Raw genomic sequence first — 15468 nt, 5'->3', positions numbered from 1 at the left:
AGCTCTCACTGATGGAAGGAGGTTTTGGCTTAAAATCTCACGATACATGGCCCCATTCATTCTTTCCTTAACACGGATCAATCGTCCTGTCCCCTTAGCAGAAAAACAGCCCCAAAGCCTGATGTTTCCACCCCCATGCTCCACAGTAGGTTTGGTTTTCTTGGGATGCAACTCAGTATTCTTCTTCCTCCAAACACGACGAGTTGAGTTTATACCAAAAAGTTCTATTTTGGTTTCATCTGACCACAAGAAATTCTCCCAATCCTCTGCTGTATCATCCATGTATCCATTTTGGTATAAACAGTTCGTCGCTACATATGTAAGTGCAAGTTATAGCTCTACTATGCAAAGCGAAAGCCATTTATCAACAACATCCAGAAACGCCGCCGGCTTCTCTCTGCCCGAGATCATCTAAGATGGACTGATGCAAAGTGGAAAAGTGTTCTGTGGTCTGACGAGTCTACATTTTAAATTGTTTTTGGAAATATTCGACATCGTGTCATCTGGACTAAAGGGGAAGCGAACCATCCAGACTGTTATCGACGCAAAGTTCAAAACCCAGCATCTGTGATGGTATGGGGGTGCATTAGTGCCCAAGGCATGGGTAACTTACACATCTGTGAAGGCACCATTAATGCTGAAAGATACATACAGGTTTTGGAACAACATAAGCTGCCATCTAAGCGGCGTCTTTTTCATAGACGCCCCTGCTTATTTCACCAAGACAATGCCAAACCACATTCAGCATGTGTTACAACAGCGTGGCTTTGTAAAAAAAAACAGTGCGGGTACTTTCCTGGCCCGCCTGCAGTCCAGACCTGTCTCTCATCGAAAATGTGTGGCGCATTATGAAGCGTAAAATACGACAGCGGAGACCCCGGACTGTTGAACGACTGACGCTCTACATCATGGGTGTCAAACTTTGGCCCGCCGTATGATTTTATTTGTCCCTTGAGGCAATATCAATTTAACATTAGAGCTGGCCCGCCGATATCATACAGCGACGGTGCCGCTGTAACACCGCATTCATCGCTAATACTCATACTTGCCAACCCTCCCAATTTTCCCGGGAGACTCCCAAAGTTCAGTGCCCCTCCCGAAAATCAACCATTCTCCCAAATTTCTACCAAATTCCACCCGGACAACAATATTGGGGGCGTGCCTTTAAGGCACTCCCTTTAGCGTTTTCTAAAACCTGTCATCACGTTTGCTTTTCCTCTGTACAAACAGCGTGCCGAACCCAGTCACATTAATATTTGCAGCTTTTACACACACACAAGTGATTGCAATGCATACTTAGTCAACAGCCATAAAGGTCACACTGAGGGTGGCCGTATAAAAACAACTTTAACACTGTTACAAATATGCGCCACACTGTGCACCCACACCAAACAAGAATGACAAACACATTTCGGGAGAACAAATTGTATTTAATATACCATTGATGATTTTTTGTTTGTTTTTTGAAAGTTGATCTTGCACTATTATGTGTTATGGCAAATTAGTGTAGGAAACTGAGCAGTAATGAACTTTTTATCCATGCACATTCTCTTGCTACTTCAAGGCTTCAGTGTTTGATTCATTCATTATTATTATTTTATTTTCAAATTCATTATTAGCCTATGGAAAAAAAAAAACATGTTGATGTTTACCCCAGATCGCTGCAAATAGAAAAGAGGCATTCCATTTTTATTAAAATTGTATTTGATATGCCACTGATATTTTTTTATTATTATTATTTGAAACTGGATTTTGCATGTCACTATAAAGTTATATAAGCCTTGCTTACTCAATATTCAAAGCAAAACTCATTTGCGCCCCTATTAGAGGTTAATTTGTTCAACTTTGGCCCGCGGCTTTGTTCAGTTTTAAAATTTGGCCCACTCTGTATTTGAGTTTGACACCCCTGCTTGACATAAAACAAGAATGGAAAATAACTCCACTTTCAAAGCTTCAACAATTAGTTTCCTCAGTTCCCAAATGTTTATTGAGTGTTGTTAAAAGAAAAGGTGATGAGACACAGTGGTGAACATGCCCTTTCCCAACTACTTTGGCACATGTTGCAGCCATGAAATTCTAAGTTAAGTATTATTTGCAAAAAAATATATGTTTATGAGTTTGGACATCAAATATCTTGTCTCTGTAGTGCATTCAACTGAATATGGGTTGAAAAGGATTTGCAAATCATTGTATTCTGTTTATATTTACATCTAACACAATTTCCCAACTCATATGGAAACGGGGTTTGTACTTACCTGATGAAGTATGCAAATAAATAAACATTGTGACATTAATGCCTGTAAACAAAACCAGCCTGTGTTTGCTATGTTGGAATTCAGTGGTTACAACTCACTGACTAACTATTTATTTTGCCTTACCCAAACTCAATGATCATTTCACGGTTGCGCCGGGTGTGCGGCGGCGCAACGCGGTGATCATGCTGAGCCTCGCTTTCTCCCGGCAAACCACATCAACGCCCGTGGAGATGAGTCAGCGTGTCGCCACAAAGCTGCACTTTTTGAATAATTCACTTATTTATTACACCCTGGCAAAAAAAAAAAAAAAAAGTGCGCCAAGGTGTAAAACGGGGTGTATTGTCACAACAGCTGCTGCTGACATTGCAGGACCCCGGGGGACAGAGTTCCCGGCAATGGCGACTGACTGTGGAGCCGGCGTCTCGCGTTACAGCCAACACTCGGGAAGACGGCCGACAATGGCACGACTTACTCATCCTGTCACAGTAGAAAGTGCCGACTGTCATGTGGCTGCAGAAACAGGAAGCCCCGAGGGCACAGCGGGTGTACCTGACCTGACCTTCTCCTTCTTTGATCCGTGGCACAGTCGGGTGTGCTGTTTGGCGTCTCGCAATCATGTGTACAGGAAGTTGTTAGTACTCAGCGTATCATATGGCAATGTGTGGCGAAGGTGCGCGCCACATGACTCAAGGGTGTGGAATGATGATGACACGTGTCTTTGTAACTTGTACATGCCCAAACTTGTCAACCTTTCACCCACTTTCTATCATCAATGCTTCACGCGCTTGTTTCTAATTACACGGCAATCACACATGTCCTTTTTTAGTCTAATTACATGGCTGGGTGTTGTTGTTTTTTCAGAAATTCCACTAATTGTGTGAATGTTTTGGAGCATTCACACAATTAGTGGAATTTCTGGAATATGCTTTTCTACACCAAAATGTATCTTTTTGATAAACTTCTTCTTTTTCCAGATTTTGGTGCGTTCTACCTTCCACATTTTTCATCCGTTCCAACTTCAAACTGTTCAGCCTATTGACAAATTCCAAAAACTCCCAGATTTCCCAGAATGCAGGGTTTTCCGGGACATTTTTACCATTGAAAATGAATTGGCCGTTTTTCAAACTTCCACCATTCCCACATTTTTCAACCCATTCAAACCATTCCACCTTAAACACATTCCACCATTCTGGATATTCAAATTAGTCTTTTTCGAAATTCCCAGATTTCCCAGAATTCCAACTTTTCCGGGACATTTTTCCCACTCAAAATGAATTGGCTGTTTTTCAAACTTCCACCATTCCCACATTTTTCAACCCATTCAAACCATTCCACCTTAAACACATTACACCATTCTGGAAATTTAAACTAGTCTTTTTCGAAATTCCCAGATTTCCCAGAATTCCTGGTTTTCCAGGACATTTTTCCCACTCAAAATGAATTGGCCGTTTTTCAAACTTCCACCATTTCCACCTTTTTCAACCTATTCAAACCATTCCACCTTTAACACATTCCACCATTCTGGAAATTCAAACTTCCATTTTTCCAGATTAAAAAAATACCCAGATTTCCCAGAAATCCAGGTTTTCCGGTACATTTTTCCCATTGAAAATGAATTGGCCGTTTTTCAAACTTCCACCATTTTCACATTTTTCAATCTATTCATACCATTCCACCTTTAACACATCCCACCATTCTGGAAATTCCAACTTCCCCTTTTCCAAATTAAAAGGATCCCCAGATTTCCCAGAAATCCAGGTTTTCCGGTACATTTTTCCCATTGAAAATGAATTGGTCGTTTTTCAAACTTCCACCATTTCCACATTTTTCAATCTATTCATATCATTCCACCTTTAACACGTCCCACCATTCTGGAAATTCAAACTTACCTTTTTCCAAATTCAAAAAATTCCCAGATTTCCCGGAATTCCATGTTTTCCGGTACATTTTTCTCATTCAAAATGAATTGGCCATTTTTCAAACTTCCACCATTTTCACATTTTTCAATTTATTCATATCTTTCCACCTTAAACACATCCCACCATTCTGGAAATTCCAACTTCCCTTTCCCATATTAAAAAAATCCCCAGATTTCCCAGAAATCCAGGTTTTCCGGTACATTTTTCCCATTGAAAATGAATTGGCCGTTTTTCAAACTTTCACCATTTCCACATTTTTCAACCTATTCAAACGATTCTATCCTTAAAACATTCCACCATTCTGGAAATTCAAACTACCGTATTTCCTTGAATTGCTGCCGACATGCGGTAAAGTTAAGCATGCGCTAATTATTTTAAAACCTCTTCTCACTCCGGCACTTACCAAAGGCATGCAGTAAACATTTGAGTTTGATGTAAGGATATTATCATGAAAAGCACATTTAATAATAAAAATACGTTATTATGGTCTTACCTTTACTCATAAATGAAGTCCATGCCAGCTCCTTCTGATCAAATGTATCGATAACTTGTTTATAGAAGACTTCCTTATCTTTCTTCAGTTTTAAAAGTCTCTCTGTCTCGATGGAGATCTTCCTTTATTACCCCCTGCTTCCATTGAAAGTCCAGTTTAGAAAACTGCTATCAGACCGCTGCTATCAGTAAGCTCGGCTCCTCAAGTGCGGGCGACGACAGAATTATCCTCGGACAACTCCCCCTCCCATTCTGTTCCGTGGGTGATCTCTTTATCCCACCGCTGCCACCATGAAGTGTTATTGTATAAATAATACACTGGGTATTTAGGACTGGAACATGCTTAATTTCAGCCCGGTTGTTTATATAGCCATCATAGTAGTGTTACATCCTAAAAGGTCCGTCGTGCACCCCCCGCGTCATATCCGTCCCAGCACATATCACGTCATTCATTGTCACTTCTTCTGCAGCTGTGTAGTCGCAACAACGATCACTAGCACCATCTACCACCAGGAGGCGGGAGTCATTTAATGACTCATATTTGACACATGCAGCTACGGTATTGTGACGGTCTCAAGCCGTCATCTTGCGGGTTCCCAGGACCACCAAGGAAGGACATGGCTTGAGCAGTTTGACTTTGTTTATTTTTCAATAAAACCTCAGTCCAGGTCGCTCTTCCACTCCTCCTCTCCGCTCGCTCACCGTCGCCGCCTCCTCACCGCCATCTCCACCGTGCCCTGTCGGTCTGTCTGAACATCGGCTCCTCCTCTCCACCGGTATATTAATAGAACATAGCTGCTTACTGTTCTTTTTAGTGTACTGGTATTCAATAGCTTGGACCTTAAATCCTACCGAATAGTTCTTAATCTTCTTCCCTTTATACGATTTCAAATTATTGAAATCAGCCTCCTCCCTTTTGAAAATTATGAAAGGGGAAGTGTCACCCGTGCTGTCACGAGTTTGACCAGGCGGTAATACTAAGCATTCTTTAATTATTTTGCGAAGCAAGTTTGACCCGGCAGTAATGCAAGGCAGGCGCATACTATTTACCCTGCGGCAATTCGAGGAAATACCGTACCTTTTTTTCAAATTGAAAAAATTCCCAGATTTCCCAGAATTCCATTTTTTCCAGTACATTTTTCCGACTCAAAATGAAATGGCCATTTTTCAAAAATCCACCATTTCCACATTTTTCAACCTATTCAAACCATTCAACACATTCCACCATTCTGAAAATTGAAATGTCCCCTTTTCCAAGTAAAAAAAATCCAGTATTTTCCAGTATTTAGGCTTTTCCTAAGCCCTATTTCCACCCTTTTTTCTGGAAAAAACAAATTCCTGGTTTTCCCAGGATTCCAGGAATTCCGTAATACTATTTTTCAATTCAACATGTTACTACTTCAACATTTCTCCACTGATTTGAAAAATTCCAACACCAACCATTTCAACTCATTCAGACCATTCAAGGTTTTTTTTTGGACCATTTTCAAAAAAATTCCCACTCCCCTAATTTTATGGAAAATACCATCGAAATGAATGGGACATTCTTCAAAGTTCCACAATTCCCACGTTCTTACACCCACTCAAACCATTCCACCTTCAACACATTCAAACTACCTTTTTTCCAAGTTAAAAAAAAATCCAGATTTTCCCAAAATTCCCTAATAGCATTTACTACTTCAACATTTCTTGCCCGATTTAAACAATTCCAACACCAATTCCAACAATTCAGCTCATTCAGGACATTCATGCTCCTAATCCTTTTCCCAAAAAAATCCCGCTTTTCCCAAAATCCCCCAAAATACCAGGAAGTTCTCATTGAAATAAATGGACCTTTTTCCAAGTTGCACAATTCCCACATTTTTCAACTGTTTCAAACCGTTCCCATATCACCGCATTCCACTCATCCTGGACATTCAAACTAACACTTTCCCAAGTTCCAAACCAAATTCCCATTTTCCTGGAAATTCAAACTCTTCAACATTCAAACTATTCTTACATACATTCACACGCAGTTCCTTCAGAAGTTGCTTCATCTAGTTAATTTTGTTGTTTTGTTTTTCATCCCAGCTGCATTCGGGCGGAAGGCGGGTTACACCCATCGCAGAAAAGCGGTAGAAAAAGGATGAATGGATGGATGGATGTTGTTTTTTTTTAATCTCATTTCCTCTGCTCACTTTCCCTCCAAAAAGTTAACTACTCAGTGGGGAGCTAAAGGAAGTGTGGATTCCAATGTGATCTACTCACCCTAAAAGCTACATTGAATCACTTAGTCATTGACTGAGGCCCCCACACACCCACACACACACACACACACACACACACACACACACACACACACACACACACTGCTTTCACACTAACATTATATTGCCAAAAGTATTTGGCCACTTAACTCACATATGAACTTGAAGTGCCATCCCATTCTTAACCCATAGGGTTCAATGTGATGTTCTGGGAAGGCTGTCCACAAGGTTGTGGAGTGTGTTCATAGGAATTTTCCACCATTCTTCCAAAAGCGCATTGGTGAGGACACACACTGATGATGGTAGAGAAGTCTCAGTCTCCGTTGTAATTCATCCCAAAGGTATTCTATCGGGTTCAGGTCAGGACTCTGTGCAGGCCAGTCAAGTTCATCCACCCCAGACTCTAGTCATCCATGTCTTTATGAACCTTGTTTTGTGCACTGGTGCACAGTCATGTTGGAAGAGGAAGGGGCCCGCTCCAAACTGTTCCCACAAGGTCGGGAGCATGGAATTGTCCGAAATGTTTTGGTTATCCCGGAACTAAGGGGGCCAAGCCCAAGTCGTGAAAAACAAACCCACACCACAATTCCTCCTCCACAATGCAGTCCAAAATGTAGTGTTCTCCTGGCAACCTCCGAACCCAGACTCGTCCATCAGATTGCCAGATGGACTTAGACGTAGACAAACTTTAATGATCCACAAGGAAAAATGTTCCTATTATTTATTTATTTATAGGAGTTTAAGTACCTCGGAGTCTTGTTCACGAGTGAGGGAAGAGTGGATCGTGAGATCGACAGGCGGATCGGTGCGGCGTGTTCAGCAATGCGGACGTTGTATCGATCCGTTGTGGTGAAGACGGAGCTGAGCCGGAAGGCAAAGCTCTCAATTTACCGGTCGATCTACGTTCCCATCCTCACCTATGGTCATGAGCTCTGGGTTTTGACCAAAAGGACAAGATCACGGGTACAAGCGGCCCAAATGAGATTCCTCCGCCGTGTGGTGGGGCTCTCCCTTAGAGATAGGGTGAGAAGCTCAAAGTAAAGCTGCTGCTCCTCCACATCAAAAGGAGCCAGATGAGGTGGTTCGGGCATCTGGTCAGACACCTACAACTTGTAGGAGGCCACGGGGAAGACCCAGGACACGTTGGGAAGACTATGTCTCCCGGCTGACCTGGGAACGCCTCGGGATCCCCCGGGAATAGCTGGACGAAGTGGCTGGGGAGAGGGAAGTCTGGGCTTCCCTGCTTAGGCTGCTGCCCCCGCGACCCGACCTCGGATAAGCGGAAGAAGATAGATGGATGGATGGATGGCATTATATTATATAATATTTATACTTATTATTTTTGGATTTTAATGCACTACATACACTAAAAAAACATGCACCTGGGGATAGGTTGATTGGCAACACTAAATTGTCCCCCGTGTGTGAATGTGAGTGTGAATGTTGTCTGTCTATCTGTGTTGGCCCTGTGATGAGATGGCGACTTGTCCAGGGTGCACCCCGCCTTCCGCCCGAATGCAGCTGAGATAGGCTCCAGCATCACCCGCCACCCCAAAAGGGACAAGCGGTAGGAAAATGGATGGGTACATACAATCTGGGTAAGTCAGGGTCCCTAACCAGTTAGGGACCAAATTTCCCTTTGGGACAGAGGACCCTATTGTATTTCTAAGGTTTTGTTATTATGGGGCGGTATAGCTCGGTTGGTAGAGCGGCCGTGCCAGCAACTTGAGGGTTGCAGGTTCGATTCCCGCTTCCGCCATCCTAGTCACTGCCGTTGTGTCCTTGGGCAAGACACTTTACCCACCTGCTCCCAGTGCCACCCACACTGGTTTAAAAAAATGTAACTTAGATATTGGGTTTCACTATGTAAAGCGCTTTGAGTCACTAGAGAAAAGTGCTATATAAATATAATTCACTTCACTTATACCGCCGCCTCTTTGAGCTGTAATTTGACCCCCTTAACATGCTTTTAAACTCACACACACACATCAGGAATGGAGAGAAAAAGCGATCTAATCAAAAAACCAAAACCCAAAACTCAAAATTGCACTCTAGCGCCCCCTAGGAAAAAACACAGACAAAACTGTTTGTAACTTCCGTTAGGAATGTCATAGAGACATGAAACAAAAACCTCTATGTAGGTCTGACTTAGACATAGATTTCATTAACTGATCTCCTTCAGCAAAAATCAACAGGAAGTTGGCAAAAAACCCTTCAAAACAAAAGTTTCCAAAAACATGTCATTTTTGCCTCTTTAAGCTGTAATTTGACCCCCTAAAAATGCTTAAAAACTCACCAAACTCAACACACACATCAGGACTGGTAAAAATTGCGATCTAATCAAAAAACAAAACCCCAAAACTCAAAATTGCGCTATAGCGCTCCCTAGGAATAAAACACTGACAAAACTGCTCTTGGGAAGAAAACACAGACAAAACCTTCCGGTAGGAATGTCGTAAAGACATGAAACGAAAATCCCTATGTAGGTCTCACTTAGACCTATACTTCACTAATTAACATCCTTCAGCCAAAATCAACAGGAAGTTGGCAATTACCCCTTCAAAACAAAAGTTTTGTAAAAACCCGTCACCTTTTTTCAAACATTATATCCTCTGAGCGCGTTTGTTGTGTCGGCTTCAAACTCGCACAGGAAAGAGATTCAACCCTTCTGCTTAAAAGTTGCGCAAAGAGTTTTTCTAAATGCTCCGGTTTTGATTTTACGAGCCTTTAAAGAACTGCTGCGCTGATGCTGCTGCGCTGCTGCCGTCTCAAGATGGCCGCTTAAAAGCAAGAAGCACCAGCGTGACCACACAATGCAGAGAAGGTAGGTACAGTGCGGGTAAAGATATGTTGACTGGGTGTAAGAAGGAGGCACCAGTTTGACTCCAGGATACAGAGAAGACAGGTAATGTGCAGGTAAAGATATGTTGTCTGGGTGATGGCAGGAAGCACCAGCATGTATGGGTGAAAGAAAGAAGCACCAGTGTGACCCCAGGATGCAGCGAAGGTAGGTAATGTGCAGGTAAAGATATGTTGAATGGGTAAAGGCAGGTGTGACGTCACGTAACAACAAACAAATAGTTTAACTGAAAGCAGGAATAAAATAAAAAAATAATAATAAAAAGTACGTTTCTTGATTACTTTTACGAGGCCACCTTACCGCGCCGCCCACAGAAAAACAACAACAAAGACCACAGCAGTTTCCACAGTCCAGGCGGAAGTACTCCCCCCACCCGCCCGGCCTCTACGTGCACTGCCACGCAGGCAACGGCACGTCAGCCAATCACGTCAAGTGGGCGGGGCCAGACTAGCATTTTTTTTCATAGCCACGTAGCTAAGCTACCAAACGTTGGCAGTCTCGGTAAGTTTCTTTGTTTTTTACCTTGTCTGACATTTTATACCATTTTAGACGACATGCGTCATTATGCCTCATATATGTATCAACTATAACATACTGATGTCACTCGTGTCAACACATGTGTTTTGATAGCCAGCTAACGTTAAAAGTTGTTAGCTAAGTAGCATTATCATTGGTACCCCCACTACTTTATAGATACATTTGTTTTTTATAACCACTAACATGATCAATGTGAGGGCTTATTTGTGTTGTATTTTACTGAACATGCATCAGCTAATGTGCCACTGTTCTTATTTTGGAAGCGAACGTCAGCGAACTTTACGATGGATTTGCCACATCAAGGATACCGAGCAAGTAAGTTCATCCATCCATCTTCTTCCGGTTATCCGAGGTCGGGTCGCGGGGGCAGCAGCCTAAGCAGGGAAGCCCAGACTTCCCTCTCCCCAGCCACTTTGTCTAGCTCCTGAGCCGCATGCGACTCTTTGATCGTTCTGATGTGTCTCAGCCGCATACTTGCCGAACTCCCCGATTTTTCCAGAAGGTTTTCGGATTTCAGGTGCCTCTCCCAGGGGAAACTTTTTACGATTTTCACCCGGACGACAACATTGATGACGTGCCGAAATACGCGCTCTCTGAAACATGTCATCGCGCACTCTGAAACATGTCATCGCGCCTGCCTTTACACATGGCTATCTACGTGCCGGCCAGTCACATGATATATGCGGCCTCTGTTATTACTCGAAAGTGACTGCAAGGCGCACTTGTTCAACAGCCATACAGGTTACACTGAGGGTTGTGATATAAACAACTTTAACACTCTTACTAATATGAGCCACACTGTGAACCCACACCAAACAAGATTGAGAAACACATTTTCGGGAGAACATCCACACCATAACACAACATAAACACAACAGAACAAATACTCAGAATCCCATGCATCCCTAACTCTTCCGGGCTACCACCAAACCCCGCCCACCTCAACCGACGCACGGGGGGTAGCGGTGTATGCAGTATAATTTTATATTAAATTTCAAAAGTGATTTGGTCTAGCTCTTCCTGGGGGATCCGGAGGCGTTCCCAGGCCGGCTGGGAGACATAGTCTTCCCAACGTGTCCTGGGTCTTCCCCGTGGCCTCCTACCGGTTAGATGTGCCCTAAACACCTCCTTAGGGAGGCGTTCAGGTGGCATCCTGACCAGATGCCCAAACCACCTCGTCTGGCTTCTCTCCATGTGGAGGACCAGCGGCTTTACTTTGAGTCCCTCCCGGATGATGACAGAGCTTCTCACCCTATCTCTAAGGGAGAGCCCCGCCACACGGCGGAGGAAACTCATTTCGGCCGCTAGTACCCGTTATCTTGTCCTTTAGGTCATAACCCAAAGCTCATGACCATTGGTGAGGATGGGAACGCAGATCGACCGGTAAATTGGGATCTTTGCCTTCCGGCTCAGCTCCTTCTTCACCACAACGGATCGGTACAACGTCCGCATTACTGAATATGCCGCACCGACCCGCCTGTCGATCTCACAATCCACTCTTCCCTCACTCGTGAACAAGACTCCTAGGTACTTGAACTCCTCCACTTGGGGCAGGGTCTCCTCCCCAACCCGGAGATGGCACTCCACCCTTTTCCGGGAGAGAACCATGGACTCGGACATGGAGATGCCGATTCTCATTCCGGTCACTTCACACTCCACTGAGAACCGATGGTGTATGTGTGTATAAATTATACACTATATTGCCAAAAGTGTTTGGCTATCCATCCCAATGATGAGAATCAGGTATATATCAGGGGTCAGCAATCTTTACCACTCAAAGAGCAAAGTAAAGAAAACAATGGGAGCCACATAGCTCTTTATAAATTTAAAATGAAATAACACTGCACACAGAGTTTTTTTTACTTTGTGCTATGTATAAACCAAGGGTCTCAGACATGTGGCCCACACCTTAATATGACAATTTAATGGTAGTGGGGCCCGCAAGTTTTATATGAATGCAGCTTGGCAGCATCACACTTGCCAACCGTCCCGAATATTCTGAGAGACTGCGGAATGTCAGATCAACTATTCTCGCGAATGTTTGCCGGATTTCCCTCGAACAACAATAATAAGGGCATCCTATGAAGGCGCTGCCTTTGACGCCCTCTACAACACGTTCAATCAGCTTTACAGCCGAGTCACATGTTGTATGAGGCTTCTGCAGACACACTCAAACGATTGCAAGGCATACTTGTTTAACAGCCATACAGGTCACACTGAGAGTGCCCGTTTAAACAACTTTAACACTGTTACTAATATGCGCCACATTGTGAACCCACACCAAACAAGAATGACAAACACATTTCGGGAGAACATCGGCACTGTCACACAACAAACACAAAATAACAAATACCCAGAATCCCATGCATCCCTAAATATTCTGGGCTAGATTATACACCCCCGCCAGCACCAAACTCCGCCCACCTTAACCGACGCACGGAGGGGGTAGGGGGATTTGGTGTTAGCGGGGGTGTATAATGTAGCCCGGAAGAGTAGAGATGCATGGGATTCTGGGTATTTGTCCTTTAGTGTTTATGTTGTGTTACAGTGCCGATGTTCTCCCGAAATGTGTTTGTCATTCTTGTTTGGTGTGGGTTCACAGTGTGGCGCATATTAGCAAGGGTGTTAAAGTTGTTTATATTAGAACCCTCAGTGTAACCTGTATGGCTGTTGACTAAGTATGTGTTGCAGTAGCTTTCGTGTGTCAACAGGGGCTGAATATAAAATTTGACCAGTCAGCACGTAGATCGCGTGGTGTAAAAGCGGGCGCGACGACTTGTTGTAGAGGGGGTTAAAGGCATTGCCATCACTGCACACCCTCAATATTGAAGTCCAGGTGAAAATTGGAGAATGTTATCCCCGGGTGATTTCTGAGAGAGGTATTAAAGTCCGGAAACCTCCCGGAATACTCGTTAGGGTCGGCAATTTAGCAGCTGAGCCACAATCGAGTGATCAAAGAACCGCGGGTTGCCGACCCCTGTTATAGTGCAAAGACTACAGAGCTCCAAACTTTCACGTGACCTTTCAATTAGCCCACGTACAGTACGCAGAGAGCTTCATGGAAAGGGTCTGTTTGTCTGTTTGTTAGCAGCATGACTCAAAAAGTTATGGATGGGTTTTGATGAAATGTTAAGGAGACGTCCATAAAAACACAATTCCTCTCATCTACTACAAACACATGCTTCCGCTATTTTTATCCTTTACGGAGTTCCATCTTGCCATTCTTGTGCTGCGCAGAGTATTATGGGAGATGTAGTCTATTTTTAGGCCGGCCAATGCAAAGGGGCCAGAAAAAAAACTACACTCTCCAAGTTGTTGTTTTGACGCCGTCACACGTCACGGCATTATTGTGAGGATTTCGAAACCGTAATAGCGCGGTACCCACAGTACTGTTACATCCCGAGTAAACTTAGACAAACTTTAATGATCCACAAGGGAAATTGTTCCACTCCTTAGCTCAGTTACAAAGGATCGAAAGGATAATGCCCCCTAGGGCACAAAAAGAGGGCGGAAACGAAAGGTATAAAGTACAAATAAAAAGTACCATAGTAGCTCTATAAATATAACATATATGTCATATTTACATATTATATATATATACAGCATATAATATATACAATATATATAACAAATCCCAATTACCATGTACAATATTACGGTATATGTAACAGATGCAGCACAAAAAAGGGCAGGATAAAAAAATATTGTGAAAGAAGAATAGAACAGGCTTCGCTACACATCGTAAAACAGAAAGCTGTTGTTCAGCCTTTCCGACATGAGAGCAGTTTGTTTTGACTTTTTGTTTATTCAGCAAATAGACTAACCTGGCATCATTGTAGCACTGTAGATCTAGGGCTGGGCGATATATCGCGGGTTTGTCTCTGCGATATAGAAAATGATTATATGGTGATATTGGAGTATACGTTCTCACGCAGTTGCTTTTGGCTGCGGGCATTACACTACAGGCTCTTCTCACTCTTTCTTGTCTCTCCTTATCACAGAGACATAAAACAAGCACACATTCTTACATACTGTCACGTCATACGTCACATATGTATACGCCCTCGCAAGGCAGAGGGATAGCGGCACGGATAACGCTAGCTGTGCGAGTGGTAATACGAGAGAAAGAAGGTGGGAATGAAGGAAGAGGTAATTCCCAAGAAAAACAGCAGGGGGTGCATCATCTGGCGGCGGTTTGGCTTCAAGTGGGAAGATGTCGAACAAGCAACCGTAATTTGTCAAGTGTGGGCCAAAAGCGTTGCTATAAAAAGTAGCATTACTGCTAATGTGTAGCATCTTTTGAAAAGTCACCCGCTAGAAAATGAAGAGTGCTTACTCCGCATGTCAACATCTCTGTTCGGTGCCACACGCCCACACCATCAAAATGCAAAGCAAACATTTCCAGATCAATACCGTATGAAAAAAATTAGTCAACAACAGAATTTAATAACGTCTGTAGTAACCTACCACATAGCGAAGAACGAACACTATTTGATTTCCTATTATGTAGCTCATTTTTATTTGACCCTTAAAATGTCTTTGACAATCTTGCACTTTCTGTTTTGGAAATGACATGAATGTTTGTGCCACTGCTTAATAACTGTTTAATAAATACACTTTTAGTTGTGATTTCCCTCTCTGCAAGAAAGTTTAAAATAAGCATATTTTAATGCAGTATGAAGAAGACTGTTTGAATGTAGACACATAGAATCATCATACTGCTGTGATTATATGCATCAAGTGTTCATTCAAAACCAAGGCAAAATATCGTGATATATATTGTGCATCGCGATGTGGCATAAAAATATCAAGATATTAAAAAAGGCCATATCGCCCAGCCCTATGGAGATCATATATGTATGATAATGTTTGTGTCCTTACATCACATGGCAGACCAATAAGTGATTTATATATAAAAACTATCCACTAAAAAAATCTGCAATTTGCCAAAAAAATGACAGTTTGGCTTTGCATATAAAGTGAAAAGGGGAAAATGGCTGCCACAACCAGTAATCAAACATAACGCTCAGTGATGAAGAGTATCTAGTTTTTCCAAATAAGTTTTGGGTGCATTCATTAAATGCAAGTATCCATAATAGCAAAGGTATGAAAGTTGTTCGAGTCATGCGTTTACTAACTTGTCGTGAAAAGTAGTACCT

The 15468-nt window shown here is 42.8% G+C and overlaps 1 protein-coding gene and 1 long non-coding RNA gene across 2 annotated transcripts in view; one reads left to right on the top strand and one right to left on the bottom strand.

Moving 5' to 3' along the window:
• Positions 1-2515: 2515 nt before the first annotated feature.
• On the bottom strand, positions 2516-2947 carry LOC133552338 (uncharacterized). The gene is made up of 2 exons (XR_009806658.1): positions 2815-2947; positions 2516-2732 (listed from the first exon to the last, which is right to left on the bottom strand). It is a non-coding gene; the product is annotated as an uncharacterized LOC133552338 (long non-coding RNA).
• A 7222-nt stretch (positions 2948-10169) lies between these two features.
• The window catches only part of yif1a (Yip1 interacting factor homolog A (S. cerevisiae)), a 34240-nt gene continuing 28941 nt past the window's right edge, over positions 10170-15468 (top strand). Inside the window, exons 1-2 of the mRNA XM_061900248.1 lie at positions 10170-10273; positions 10573-10624. Of these exons, the coding sequence (XP_061756232.1) occupies positions 10594-10624 (31 nt within the window). The 5' untranslated portion in view covers positions 10170-10273; positions 10573-10593. The remainder of the gene's footprint in view (positions 10274-10572; positions 10625-15468) is intronic.

Source organism: Nerophis ophidion, linkage group LG05, assembly GCF_033978795.1.
Source record: "Nerophis ophidion isolate RoL-2023_Sa linkage group LG05, RoL_Noph_v1.0, whole genome shotgun sequence".
NCBI classification, from domain to species: domain Eukaryota; kingdom Metazoa; phylum Chordata; class Actinopteri; order Syngnathiformes; family Syngnathidae; genus Nerophis; species Nerophis ophidion.
Note: the sequence above shows the minus strand (reverse complement) of the source record. Positions and strands in the feature narration are given on the sequence as shown.